The sequence below is a fragment of the Malania oleifera genome, chromosome 12, assembly GCF_029873635.1.
Source record: "Malania oleifera isolate guangnan ecotype guangnan chromosome 12, ASM2987363v1, whole genome shotgun sequence".
Classification (NCBI taxonomy): domain Eukaryota; kingdom Viridiplantae; phylum Streptophyta; class Magnoliopsida; order Santalales; family Ximeniaceae; genus Malania; species Malania oleifera.
In genome coordinates, this window is record NC_080428.1 from 82,874,452 (window position 1) to 82,889,781 (window position 15,330).

General features: G+C 38.5%; 1 protein-coding gene across 1 annotated transcript in view; it reads left to right on the forward strand.

Moving 5' to 3' along the window:
- LOC131144732 (mannosyl-oligosaccharide glucosidase GCS1) overlaps positions 1-15,330 on the forward strand; it is a 48,817-nt gene that overhangs the window by 22,674 nt on the left and 10,813 nt on the right. The window contains exons 10-13 of the mRNA XM_058093570.1: positions 8,796-8,917; positions 9,080-9,187; positions 9,287-9,360; positions 10,840-10,965. Coding sequence (XP_057949553.1) covers positions 8,796-8,917; positions 9,080-9,187; positions 9,287-9,360; positions 10,840-10,965 — 430 coding nt within the window. The remainder of the gene's footprint in view (positions 1-8,795; positions 8,918-9,079; positions 9,188-9,286; positions 9,361-10,839; positions 10,966-15,330) is intronic.

Sequence of the window (15,330 nt, forward strand, 5' to 3'; positions counted from 1 at the left end):
TGAGGAGGCTAGAAGAGTCTTTATTAAAAACGAGTTAGAAATGGTGATCTTTGAGGAAATGGGGAGTTGAAGACAAAAGACAAAATTTTAGTGGGTGAAAGATGGTGTTTGTATATAGATTGTCCAATGTAAGTAAGAGGAAGAATTTGATTGAGGGTTTGGATTGGGATCCTATCTCTGCTAATCAATTGCTTTGGCTTGAGAGACCTTTTGATGAGGAGGAAGTGAGGGGGGTGGTTCTCGGGATGGATAGAGATCCTCCAGGTCCAGATGGGTTTAACATGACATTCTTTCAAATTTGTTGGGAGATAGTTAAGGCTGATTTGATGAAAGTTTTCAATTAGTTTTATGGGAATGGTATTTTAAGCTAGAGTATCAACTCTAACTTTATAGCTCTAGTGCCTAAGAAAGCTAGATCTTCTAAGGTGGAGGACTTTAAGCCTATTAGTATCGTCTCTACTGTGTATAAGATTATCACTATAGTCTTAGCTAATAGGTTGAGTGCGCTGTTCAATGATTCTATTTCTAGAGCTCATAGTGCTTTTATTGTGGGGGTGGGGGGAGGCGAATAGTGGATGCCATCCTAGTGGCTAATAAGGTAGTGGAGGACATTCATAGGAAAAAGAAAGGGGGTTTTCTTTTAAAGTAGATTTCGAGAAAACTTATGATAGAGTGAGTTGGAGTTTCTTGGACGAAGTCTTCGTGAAGGGTTTTGGGGAGGGACGCCATAGGTGGATTGGGGACTGCCAGTCTAATGTGTGGTTTTCAATTATTGTTAATGGTGAACCTAAACCTTGGTTTACTGCTTCAAGAGGCATTAGACAAGGTGACCCCATCCCCCTTTTTGTTTGTCCTTGTAGCTGATGTTTTAAGTAGGATGGTGGATAGAGCAGTTGATAAAGGGTTGGTTAAAGAATTAGATTTGGAGAATGAGGGGGTGGTAGTCTCTCTTATTCAATTTGTTGATGATACCATTTTCTTTCTTGAAAACCATAATCTTTCATTTAGAAGAATTTTGGGTTTTATATGTAATGTTTTTGAGAGTGTTTTTGGACTCGAGATTAATGAGGGAAAATTTGGTTTAGCAATCCTAAATGTTCCCGATGAGAGGACTAGAGTTTGGGCAGTAGACGCTGTCACGCAGGGTGTGGTTTATTGGAATGGCCCCTTAATTAGGGGTTCCACTAGGTGGGAATCCTAGAGGAGCAGATTTTAGGAGTCTAGTAGTGGAGAGGATTGTGTGGAGATGAGATGGTTGGAAGGGTGCCCTTTTCTATTTTGGCTGTAGAATTATGCTATTCGAGGCTTGTCTCTCAAGTATCCCATTGTATTTTTTATCTGTTCTTAGAATTCCAGTGGGAGTTGAGAGCAAGCTTGAGAGAATTATGAGGGATTTTTTGTGGTCTGGTCTGGGGGGGTTATAGGGACCATTTAGTAAACTGGGCGGAGGTTAGTAAGTCTAAAAAGGAGGGGGGGTGGGTCTTGGTAACTTGGTGTCTAAAAGCACCACTTTTTTTAGTTGAATAGGCCTTGGAAGATAATTCCCTATGGAATAGAGTAATGTCAATTATTCGCAATGGGTTTGGGTTGGATGAGAATGGGTGGGATACCAATGCTAGCCTGAGATGTTTTTTAGGGAGTCTGTGGAGGTTTCTTTCGTAAATTTACTCTATTTTTACCCTCACACTAAATTTGTAGTGGGGCAGGGATCCCAGATTCATTTTTGGAAAGACCCATGGCTCAAGAATGATTCTTTTCCATTTTTTTTTCCCGCTTCTTTTTAGTTTGTGCTTTGAGCCAAACAGAATTATTTCTTTCTTTGTGGATAATGGGAGAGGCTTTCCAGGCTTTTGGATACTTCATTTCAGGAGACCTCTAAATGATAGGGAAACAGTGGAGTTGTCTTCTTCTTTGTTATCTGTATTGACCAGTTGCAAATTATCCTCGGGTAGGGATGTTTGTACTTGGTGTTTGGATCATTCGGGGGTGTTTTCTTGTAAATCTTTCTTCGAATTTTTTACCTATTTGGATCATTCGGGGGTGTTTTCTTGTAAATCTTTCTTCGAATTTTTTACCTATTCAAAGTATCCCTTTCCTCTCTATTAATTTATTTGGAAGGTTAAAGTTCCCTCAAAAATTAAAGTGTTTACGTGGTTGATTGTGCTTAACAAAATCAATACCAGTAACTTGCTGCAGATTAGGAGACCTTTGAAGGCTCTCTCCAGATGTTTGCATGCTCTTTTATAGGAATTCCAAAACAACCTCTCACCTCTTTGTGCATTGTGATTTTGCATGGAGGATTGGAATAAATTGTTCGGTGTTATGGAAGAGAGTTGGGTCTGCCCTTATTCACTAGAATATTTGTTAATCATCTTTGTGGGCTTTGGAAGAAGGAAGGAAAGGGCTGCTCTATGGAAGTCTAGTAAGTATGCAGTTTGATGAGGTCTTCAGTTGGTACGTAATGTGCAGATATTTTTTTGGGAGGAAGTTGAATTCATATTTGGTGTGGGAGAAGAATCAGTCCTTGACTTCTTTATGGTGTATTGGGTAAGGAATTTTTAGAGAAGCTAGATTTCAGGATTTGAATAGGGATTGGAGGAATTGGTTGGTTTGATTTCCGTTTTTTGATGTTTTAGTTTTTCTCTGGTCTGTACCAGATTTTTCTGGGAGTTGCCTTTTCTCCCCTTTGTAAATTCTCTTCCTATTAATGAATTTCTTTTGTTATCAAAAAAGAAATGAATAACATGAGTAGATTTTGGTACCTTGGATCTGTTATGCAAGCTGAAGGAGAAATTGAAGAAATGTAATGCATAGAGTTTAAGTAGGTTGGGTAAAATGGCGAAGTGCCTCAAGTGTCCTTTGTGATTGTAGAATACCCTTAAAATTAAAATGGAAGTTTTATAGGACGGCTGTAAGACCAGCTATATTGTATGGGTTTGGATGTTGGGTGATTAAGAAACAACATATCCAATAAGTAAAGTTGTTGAGATGAGAATGGTAAGATGGATCAATGGTATAATGTTAAAAGATAAATTAAGGAAAGAATATATTCGTAGTAAGTTAGCATAACTCTTGTAGAATATGAGATAAAGGAGGGACGACTCAGACGTTTGGGCACTTGCAACTTAGGCCAAATAGTGTGCTAGTGAGGACGAGTGAGCTAGTTATGATGAGGAGCAGTAGAAGGGGTAAAGGTAGACTTAATTAACTTGGAATGGGATAGTGACTAAGGATTTAGTAGCCTTGAATTTGTTGGAGGAAATTGCCCTTGATTGTGTAAATTGGCAAAAAAAGATTAATGTAGTTGACTCGACCTAGTGGGACTTAAGGCTTGGTTTCCTACTGTTGTTGTAGTTGTATTTTTGTGGGGGCTGTTGTTGGATGAGATTCGAGAACAACATGGATATGTTTCGGATTCTTGTGAAGATATGGGATCTATCTTATGTTCATCCTTCCCCGTTGGAAGGACTTGAGTGAGTTTCTATTTTTGATACCGATGGCTTGGTGAACAATTTACAGCAAGTGATGGAATTTTGCCTACAGCCGTGGAGGAGGTTCCTAAGATGGACTTCGGAGCTCAAGATCTTCTGGACAAAACGGACTTCAAATTGGCTGATTTGGGAGGAAATGAAGTGCTCATGGATGGTGGCAAAAGTTGAAAGTTGAAGAGTCAAAGTGAATTAGCGAATTCAAAGAGCTCAGTAATTTATGATGTGAAGGGGTTAAAAAGGGGTTTCCTTGGTTAATATTGTCTAGTGTTATTTTATGATCTTGTGTTTTTTGTTCTAGTTTTTTTCCTTTTTCTTTTTCTTTGGGGTTTTTCTTGCTTTATTTGCTGGACTCCTTGTGCCCGCCCATTGTAGCTTCCCTTCTTTCTATCTAATATAGCTTCTTTTTTATTTAAAAAAAAAAAAGGTTATGAGCAAGTCAAGATTCTGAAAAAGAAAAAAAAAAAAAAACATTAGGTGGAGATATCGATCAGAACAAGTGAACATACCCTTTACGAATCTCATTCTATTGTATAAATTGAATTGCACAGCTGAATATACAGGATCAAACACATGCAGCACTTAATGATGAAAATACAAAAATAATCCACAGAAAATATATGAAAGCAATAACAACACAATACGCGAGGAATTACGTGGTTCATCAATGCCTACATCCACTGGAGCAAACGACAACAAATCACTATCTATATATACATCATACACAATGTATATATAAAGTTCCAGGAGGTTTTCCCTCCAAACCCCAACCAAATTAACGTCCATTTTTCAAAATTTAAAATTTGCGCTGGGTTTCCCGAGCCAAACCTTCGACGGTTTAAGGTAGAGAGTAAAATATCAGACACTGCTCCAAACCGTCGACGGTTTCCCCTGCTGCACCCTGATTTCCATCATGTTTTCTCTTTGTGCATGCCTTCCACTCAATATGAGCCACATATCACAAAAACCTCCACCTTGGAGAACATATGAACATAACCCGTTGCTCCACCTTGACCTTTGGAAATTAGGTTGGGACCATCTCCCTTCTAGCAACTGGAGGAAAAAGCCAAGTCCAAGCAATGCTTGAACTTGTCCGTGGCAGCTTCAGCTTCTGCCAAAAACCCCAACTCAGCTGTAGATGTTACACCCGGAGACTGTATCCTTAACTTCCAACAAGTAAGCCTTCCCACAACAGTAAACATAAACCCTGTTGTAAATCTTCTATCATCAAAGCCCCCTGCATTGTTTGCAATAACAAATCTCACAACTGACAGACCACTCTGTTGCCTGCCGAAACACCCCATTGCACTAGCGTAGGGGACCTTTGACAAATCCTGGACATCACCATCCATCCTTGAGTACCGAGTGGTAGACATTTTACATTAATTCTCCCCAAAATCACCCTGAGACGGCAAACAAAGTCTCCTTACAGTTGTACCCACAAAGCCACCCTGAGTAACACCAATCTCCCTGCAATTCTGTCCACAAAGCCACCCTGAGATAACCCCAATCTCCTTGTAGCTCTATCTTTGCGAATTTTCAAACCAAGACCCTTCTTGACCGTACCCAAAACCTTCATGTCAAATACACTTGTCAACAAAGTTCCCAACTAATTAGCCTCAGTCAAAGTCTTCTCAGTCAATAATATGTCATTCACAAACAACAGATACATCACTCCCTTACATACTATCACCCTCTTCCATCCTGAAAGTTTAACCAACTCCCATATCTAGTTCTTATGCAGTAACTCCATTTCCTCCACCATAACACTCATCCATCTATTTTTCCCTTTGCTGTGCACCGCATCTTGAAAAATATTAGGAACCTTGCTGATAGTAATAAATGCATAAAACACCAGAACGTCAAATTTATACCTGAGTGGTGATCTGATAGTGTACCTGGGCCCATTGTGATCTTGCTGGTCTCCCGAGTTGAAACTCCCTGCAATATAAACAATGTCATCTCTGCTTGAATATGTAGCTCCACCTGCATGGCAACATCACATGCCCATTTCTGCTGCAATTTATACTGTGATACTATTGACCCGAGATAGAACTCCCTGCATTTCTGCCCTGAGTATCTAACTCCACCTGAACCACATGTTCATTGCTGCTGCAGTTTTCTGGCATCTGTTTCTCTTCCTTTACTTGAGTACGCTGCACCATGGCTTTCTACCAAAAAATCACGTCTTCATTGATCACCACCTTGTTTGCCATTGGATCACCCAGCTTGAACACCTTTCTTGTACCCCAGAAAGATGTGTTGTGCGGACATTACACCAAGCCTAGATCTCACCTCATTAGAAATGTGCATCTGTGGACATCCACTCAAACCAGAGTAGTCTACCCCAAAACCTGCCCATAGTTCTCCTGCAACTCTCCCATCTAGTGATACCTTTGGTGATCAGTCAAACAAAAAATGCGTCATACTCATTGACTTCACCAAGTTCCCTACTAGTCCTGCATATAACCTGCCCTGCTCACAAAACTCCTTGAATTAAACCAGCGTACTTAGTCCCAATGTCTGACCTAAGAATCTCTCTCCCGGTCTGGTTTTCCACCTCAACCATGAGTTAAACCTGGCAAACATTTCTAACTTGTGTCCTCATGATAAACCCACGAAATACATATGTCCACCTCGTGATGCTATCCTCACCGGTTCCAAACATTTGAATAAATGTAGTCATCCATATGCTCTAGCCACATATGCCACAAACCAGTAGTATTTGATTCAGATTCTACAATTGTAGCTCCACCTAGAACTGTGATACCCTGCAATGCATAGATATTTCCCGCTAACTTTTGTCCTTTCATCACCATCAAGTCGCCTTCACACACTTCCATTGCCCCACTTTCAAACTTGTAACTGTATCCATTACAATCTAAAGTGCCCAATAAAATTACATTTTTCTGTAGATCCGATACACGTCTTACGTCACATAAGGTTCTCCCAACACCATCATACATATTGATTTTGACATTTTCAATACTAATTATTTTGCATAAAATATCATTTCCCATCAAAACAGAACCAGTATTAGCTGACCTATGGGTGTTGAACCATTTTCTATTTAATGTTATGTGATAAGAGCATTTGGAATCTAGGATCCAAGAATCCATGAGGGACTCTAAACCCGATGAAACATATAGCATATCACCATCATTGCTCCTTGAGTCTTCTTCCCTACATTTGCAAATTTTGACGAACCCTCCTGATTTTCAGCATTCCCTTTCTTGCACTCTGGACATTCCGGTTTTATGTGCCCAATTTTGCCACACCTAAAACACCTTATGTCCTTCTTCCCAAACTGCAATCGAAATCCGCTTTGGGACTTACTTCTCCCACGTTCCTAGTTACTTTTCACGACAATCTCTTCACCATGTGAAATTTCATCGCTGGCCATCTTTCTTTGATGAAAACCGAGCAATGTGCTTGTCACCTCTTCCAAATTTAGGCTTTCTTTGCCCCATGTCAGAGTAGTAACCAAATTTTCATACGTGTGAGACGAAGGTAGGGAATTCAATAGCATCAACGCCTTGTCTTCTTCCTCGAACTTTTAATCAACACGCATCGAATCACTTACAGTATGATTGAATGCGTTGATATATTGGTTCAGATCCGAACCCTCCACCATCTTAAGCCAATACAACTTTTGCTTCAAAAATAATTTGTTCGATAAAGACTTAGACATATACCGGCTTTCCAGTTTTCTCCAAACTACTATCGGAGAATCCTCATCCATGACGTGATACAACATGTTATCAGCCAAACAAAGTCGGATGGTTGACACTGTCTTTGCCTCCAATTCATTCCAACTTGCTTCATCCATGCTTTCCAGTTGAATTCCATATAAAACCTTCACCATAACTTGCTGCACTAACAGATCCTTCACCCTTCTCTACCATAATCCGAAATTTCCTGTTCCATCAAATTTGACAACATCAAATTTTGCAAATGAAGTTCTAGAGGCCATGACAATAATGCTCTGATACCAATTTATTGTATAAATTGAATTGCACTGCGGAATATATAGGATCAAACACATGCAGCACTTAATGATGAAAATACAGAAACAATCCACAGCAAATATATGAAAGCAATAACAACACAATACGCAAGGAATTATGTGGTTCGGCAATGCCTATATCCACCGGAGCAAATGGCAACAATTCACTATCTTCTTATCCAAAGGACATGAACAATGCATCAACCATCTACATATACATCATACACAACGTATATATAAAGTTCCCGGAGGTTTTCCCTCCAAACCCCAACCAACTTAACGTCCCTTTTTCAAAATTTGAAATCTGCGCTGGGTTTCCCGAGCCAAACCGTCGACGGTTTGGGTTAAACTGTTTATGGTTAGAGAGCTACAGTCGACAGTTTCCCTATTGCACCCTGATTTTCATCATGTTTTCTCTTTGTGCATGCCTTCCACTCAGTATGTGAGCCACATATCACAACACATTCGTAATCAATGCCCCTTCCACCACAAAAACAAGCTTGCATGTGAAGAACATAAAACCATGAAACTTTTTAATAAGTTTCCTATCTAATATGGCTTTTTCTTTTATCCAAAAAAAAACGGCTGTCAACAAGTCAAGATTTAAAAAAAATGATGCTGTTAGGTGGAGATATCCATCTAGATCTAGTTCACATATCCTTTACAAATCTCATTCCTAATGAATGCTCCTTCCACCTAGCATCGACATCGAGAATTCAAGTATTGTATATGTCATTAGTCCGATTCTTTGTAGAAACTAACTGTTCTTGTCCACCATCAAGCAAGGGCCTCACCACTTGACCATGGCAAAAGTTCTTGAATTGCATTGGACTTAACACTCTGATGGACTGATACCACTTGCTAACAGTGAGGAAGCCATCACACTTGTGATTTTGTGAGTTTTTAGTCTTGTATACTTGTGTTACACCACCTTGAATAAGCCTTTGAATATTCTTACAGCTTAAAAGCTTTTTGGACTGTCATCCATGATCTGGAGAGGAACTTAACATGACTACAAATTTGTTCCACTGTTTGTTATTGTTCTTTACTTGCCTTATGTGTAATCGGCCCTAGCCTACTTTTATGTTAACATATGATTTGGGGTTAAGGCTTTGTTGAATTGAATTTGATTCACCTTAATTTTCATTCTTGTTACCATTTAATCACAGTATTTTATCTTTCATTTTTTTTTTTTTTCACTTATCCATATGTTTTTCCCCTTATGCTGAAAAAACTTATGATCAGATGCCATCAATTCAGACATCTGACATTGTCATATAGTGGATCTATTTCTCTTGCAGCTTAAAAATGGTGATAATTTTGTTTCATATTGGCCAGCTGAGCTCTATACAGCTGTTCCTAGTAGATCCTTCTTTCCGAGAGGTTTTTTATGGGATGAAGGTTTTCATCAGCTACTAATCTGGTTAGTTTCCTCTTATTGTTCAGATTTGGAGATTGTGTTGTTTGTTTTTCTGTAGTGCACAAGGAATGATGAAATTATAAATTACTTCACAATTTCTGCTAATGCCTTTGAAAATCGCAACTAATGCACTTCTTAAATATGCATTCTTCCATCATTGGATAGGCGCTGGGATATACGTATTTGCCTGGATATTATTGGTCATTGGTTAGACCTAGTGAATATTGATGGATGGATTCCACGTGAGCAAATTTTGGGGGCTGAAGCTCTGAGGTGTTAATATTTTAGCTTGTTTAAGCATTTTTAATTTATTTTGTATCTTTGATGTCTTAGCGAATTAATTCTCATGAGCATCTTCTGATGAATTTGCAGTAAGGTGCCAGAGGAATTTGTTCTTCAGCATCCAACCAATGGAAATCCACCCACTCTATTTTTGGTTTTACATGGTAAGACTTTATTATGTGTGCTTGCACACACATGTTTAGCCATATATATTAAGGATTAAAACTGAGATGATCTTTACACTTATTTTTGTGCAAGTTTTGAAACAAGGTATTGCCTGATGGAAGGTTGGATGGAATTTGTGTTGCTAAATTGGATTTTTATGTTAACCGGTTTCCTGCAAAAGGCAGTTTTTGAAATATCTTGGATCTATAAATATCTTGTGCATTTATGCTTTTAGCTATTACTTAAAGAATCTTTAGAATAAGTTGGAAGGAAGAGAAAGATAGGTATGCAGCCACCAACCTGTAAGAAATAAATGCGAGCCAAAGAAGAAATAAATTAAAATAGATCTTTCTGGGAGGATTTCTTGTCCTCTGTTCATTGTAATTATTTCTTCTCATTTATAGATTTGTTTTGTTATCCGAAAAAAAAAAATAAATGAATATGTGTGTGTTAGAGAGAGAGAGAGAGAGAGAGAAAGAAAATAAAAATAAAATAATGCCAGGACAACTAAGTAGGATGGATGTGAGAGAGAGGGGAGGGGAAAATGTTTTCCTATATTTGCTATTCTGCTCCTGTAAAATGGGGTACCTTTAGATTCGCCTATCTTTCTCTTCAAATGTGCCAGAAGTTTGCGGAGATGCAGATCAGAGCATGACATCAATTCACATTCACAGGGTTCTTTTCATTGTTGTTGTTTGTTTTTTCTCCTTGTTGGGAGGGATGCGCTATACACATGACTTGCACAAAATAAAACAGGGGGAAGAAAAAGGAGGGGCATTTCCCCATCTGAAGATAGAGAGAAACATCCTACAAACTCTTATCATTCCACATCTTCTACCTTTTTTACCTTCTATAAATGAAGAAAAATATAATTAGGAGAAAGTTGTTGATAATCATTCTCTTAGAGGCATATGAAATGATATAGAATTTTTGGGAAGCGACAGATATCCTTCTAGAAGTAAGATTTTCTTTAATCAGGTGGTAAGTTAGCATTTTTTGCGAGTACATGCACATAAACAAAACTAAAACCTTTCTTGTATCTGTTTATTTGTGACTGATCTGTGATGGTTACGATAGAATCAATTTTCTAAACTTGGTGTTTATTTCTCTTTGTTTTTTTTTTTTTTTTTTTTTTGCTTAATTGAATTTTATGTTTTATTTACATAGAAAGTAATTGATGTTTATCTATTATGTTGAACGTGAACCTTGACCCAATTGTAAAGGTGTAGATCCAAACTTGAAGGTCAAAGGTTATATCATTGAAAAAGTCTCTCTAATAGTGGAGGTAATAATGTGTGATTGCATAAAACATACCCTACCACAGACCCCCAATGGCATGGGAGCCTTATGGACTACGTGTTATGAAAAAACTTATGCATTCTTTCTATGCTCTGTTTTATCAATAGTTATTTGGGGGAAGATATTCTTGTTCCATAACCATGATATGAAACTACAACATGGATCTTTTCTTCTTCCAGATATCGTTTGTGGCATGAAGAGAAATAAATTTACTGTTATTGAACGCACTGAGATCTCTACCTTCTTAGAACGGGCATTTGTTCGCCTTGAAGCATGGTTCCAATGGTTCAATACTACTCAGTCAGGTAAAGTGGACTACTTTGCTCTTAACAAATGATGGTTGTGGTAGTACTTCATTTCTATGCTAACCATAGTTGTAATTATTTTTACTCAATTGAGTGTTTTGGCTGGTCAAATTCAATTTCAACTTATCTAGTGCTAATGCTATAGTTGTAATTATTTTTACTCAATTGAGTGTTTTGGCTGGTTAAATTCAATTTCAACTTATCTAGTGCTAATGCTACATCTTTTGAGCTGGAAAACCTGGATAAGTTAGTTGGGCAACTCAATGGGTCTTCATTTTCATAGGGTCAGTTTGGCTGTTCTCCTCACACCTGGAGTTCCCATAGCTTCAAACACAATGATTTGAGCTCCTAGACCCTCCAGGAGGTTTGTTTATCTTATTTAGCCTCAAGTCAATATAGAGTGGAGCATTCTGCTGTTATTACTAAAAGGGTCGAGGGTAATATGTGTCATATGATGGGGAGTAAGATCCTAGTACCTATTAAAGAAGATGGTGGGTCATTTTGAGTGGAGTGGTACTGCATGAGAGATGGGGAGAAAGTTCTTTTTGCTGAAATGAAGCTAGTTGGACCAGCTAAAAAATAGTGGCAAAATGTGCAACAAAACCCCTAATATCACTAAATGGGAGGTCATGGGGCAGAGCCTCAGAGACTAAAGAAATGCCTTCCACCCCTTGAAGAACATTGGAAATAAGGATGCTTTGGATTAGATCGAATCTAAAAGCAAAGCCTCCCAGCGTTTTTAGGTAGCTTGGGTTTGGGGTTCACTTTACTAGAGAGATGTCTTGTGCCCATCTAGTTAGGAGACTACAGAGATGGGAGTTATTTGTGATGCGTTACCCTCAGATGTGGCCCATGTTCTTAGTTATATGGTTTTGAGTGTAATAGCCATGGTAGGGAGAACATCTATGCGAAAGGACAAGGGGAGGAGGATAATTCTTAATCCATCCACCCAATGACCTAGGAATAAGAAGTTAGCTCCACATGTCTCAATTAGGAAAGGAGTCATATCCTATACTATAGGGCATTTGAAAAGGAGACATTGAAAGCTTGGGGCTTTTTTGTTGTTAGAGAGGCCCATTTGGAGATTAGACATCTTACATGTGAGTTGTCTCTTCTTGTCGAAAATTTGTTGACTGATTTCAAATATGACCAAATAAGCTCCATTGTGAGTTTCCTAGACTGAGAGATATAAAGTATGCCTTAAAGTTGGTTCTAGGATCCATAGTAGTTAAGAGGCGTGAGGCGAGCCGAGGCGCAAAGGGTCTTTGAAGCCGAGGCACGAGGCGAAGGTGCGCGCCTCATGAAGGTGAGGCGCACAATTATTAAAATGGTGTGAAATGTCTATTTGGGGTAATTGATATATGAACATATGAATATCTAGTAATATTAGAATTTAAAATGCCAAAAAATTCAATTACAAAATTGAAAATTTAGCCCAAAAGCATCAACAAGTCAACATAGTTCATCATCAAAAGAAAAGAGTACAAATCAAAAAATAGTAGCTAAATTTCAATAAAATAAATAAATATTATGTATTAATTATAATTTATAAACTCACATTAATTAAACTAAATATTACAAATTAAAAAATAGTAGCTAAATTTCAGTAAAAAGAATAAATATTATGTATTAGTTATAATTTATAAACTTGCATTAATTAAACTAAATATTTAATTAGTAATTACATATAAAGAAGAAGAGGAAAAAAAGTAGCCAAATTTCAATAAAAAGAATAAATATTATGTATTAGTTATAATTTATAAACTTACATTAATTAAACTAAATATTACAAATTTAAAAACAGTAGGTAAATTTCAGTAAAAAAAATAAATATTATGTATTAGTTATAATTTATAAGCTTAGATTAATTAAAGAAAATATTTAATTTATAAGCTTACATATAAAGAAGAAGAAAAAGAGAAGCAGCACGCAGCACGCAACAGTCAGCAGCACGCAGCAAGCAGGCAGCAGGAAGAAGAAGAAGAAGAGAAGCAGAAGGCAGCAGGCAGCAGGAAGAAGAAGAAGAAGAAGAACTCGCGAGGGCTCCTGCTGGTTGGAAACCAAGTCGCGAAGGGTCGTGCTTCTTCAAAATGTCGAAGATGAACTCACGATCCTGGTTCGAAGCTCGAAGACGAAGTAGCGAAGGCTTCCGGCTGGTTCGAAGGCTCGCAAACGAGCTCACATTGTTGGTTCAAAGGATCGCGAAGGCTCCTGCTGGTTCGAATGTGCAAAACGAACTCACGAAGGGCTTCGAAGGGCCGAGAGGGGCTAGGGGCTATGTTCGTTTCAGTCGAATGAGGGCTACGGGTCTGGCTGTGGCTATTTCTCTACTTTAAATGACTAAAAATTCACAAGGCGCGACTCACTGCGCCTGTCGCCCCAGTGCGCCTCGTCTCGCCTAGCGTCGCCTCTTGCAGGTCGCCTCGCCTCACCTAGTTTGAGGCGCAAGCCTCTTCGCTTCATTGCGCCTAGGGGCGCGCTTTTAACTACTATGCTAGGATCCCAACCTAATCTACCCCATTACATGTTGAAGCCCCTATGGAGCATGTGAAATTGAATAGGCAAGTAGGTGAGCTTTCAGAGAGGGATTTTGTGAGGCATAGCCTTGCTCCTTGTGATAGACCAGCCCTTTTAACCATGAAGAAAGATGATTCTAGGAGGATGGGCATAGATGGTAGAGCCATTAATAAGACTACCAAGAAGTATAGGTTTCTGTATTTAGGCTTGAGAGCTTGCTTGATAAATTAGCTGGCCCTAGTAGGTACTCCAAGATTGATTTGCACAGTCAATATAGCCATATTAGAATGAGGCAAGGGGAGGGGTGTTGGAAATGGTGTGATCCCAAGAGGGGAGTGAATTGGGTTTTAAAACATTTTGGCTTAATCAAACATTTTCCGATTCACCACAAATCATATTCCATTTGATATTACAGCGTGTATGTAAAATATGATTAAGCTATGAGTGTGAACATACACGTGCAACATATCTCATTTAAATAAAAGTGTGCATGCAAATAATTAGACTTATACATAAACAAGCATGCACATATGGAAATTTAAAGTGTAATAATTAAATGAGATAGAGAGTGAGGAACACACGATATTTGTTATCGAGGTTCGGCCAAACCAACTTACTTCCCCGCCTTGGGGGGCATACCCCACAGGATTACACTATCCTTGCTCACTTAAACGGGCGGAGCAGAAGCATTTTACATCATCTCTTTACGGGGCGAGGAAAACCCTAGCTCAATTACCAGGCTGAGTCCAACTGATCTCTCTTACGGGGCAAATACTCCCCAGTTCAATTTTCGGGCGGAACTGCACCGGTCTCATTTACGGGGCTGAGACTCTCCAGTTCAATTCCGGGCTAAACCCAACCAATACAATAAAAATATTTTTGTACATAATAGCAAAGATGTATACGTTTAAGCTCAAAATGCACTCTCTAATTATATGAAATATGCTTAGGGAGTAAGGGTGTTTGACTCAAAATAATATTTTCAATCTTTGAAAAAGATGTATATGATAAGCACATAAAGATTTAAACCCTAATTTTGAATAAAGGATATAGGAAAACCTAAGGTTTTTAGCTCAAAAAGAATTTTGTCAATAAGCACAAGTGAGCTTATGAATCTTTGCAATGAGTTGTGCAAAGATTCACAATGCCATCAACAATTTCTCCACAAGAATATTTATCAAAAAAAATATGGGAGAAACCCAAAGTATACTCCCCAAATGATTTTAAAATAAAAGCTTAACCCCAAAAAAAATTTTGAAATAGAAATTGAAATGGGCAAACTTTGATTACAAAACATTTGAAAGAATTTTAAAACTAATCAAAGTTGCTAATTAAACAAATGAAAGGGGTATTTATAGTTTTTTCTGAAAAAGTGACCGTTGGGGACATGGAGGTCATTTTGGAAAAAGATTAATAATGTTTAATTAAAATTAACTTCAGTTAAATGCGGTAAAAAATTGGCAACCCGAGAGGTTTGGTCGCCTGACGCTTAGAGTTGGTCACCCGAACACTCGCAATGGCCCAAATGCAACTTTCCAATTCGGTCAACTGTGGTCAATGGCTGGTCGACTGAGCCAGGCGATTTCCTAGGGCTTCATGGTTTCGGTCGCCTGATGAGAGGTTCAATTTTCCGAGATGGTATGTTCGGTCGACCGAGGGTATTTTGAACTAATAGTTCGGTCGGCCGGGGCAGGTAGAAAAAGTCAGCTTTAAGGTTCGGTCGTCCCTGAATGATTAGTTCAAATCTGGGTCGGTCGCCTGAGCGAAGTTAAAGATTTGACTTCTTGCTTGGTCGGTTGACCGAGTCATTTATAACGCCAAAGGTCGGTCGATCGAGGCTAGGTCAAA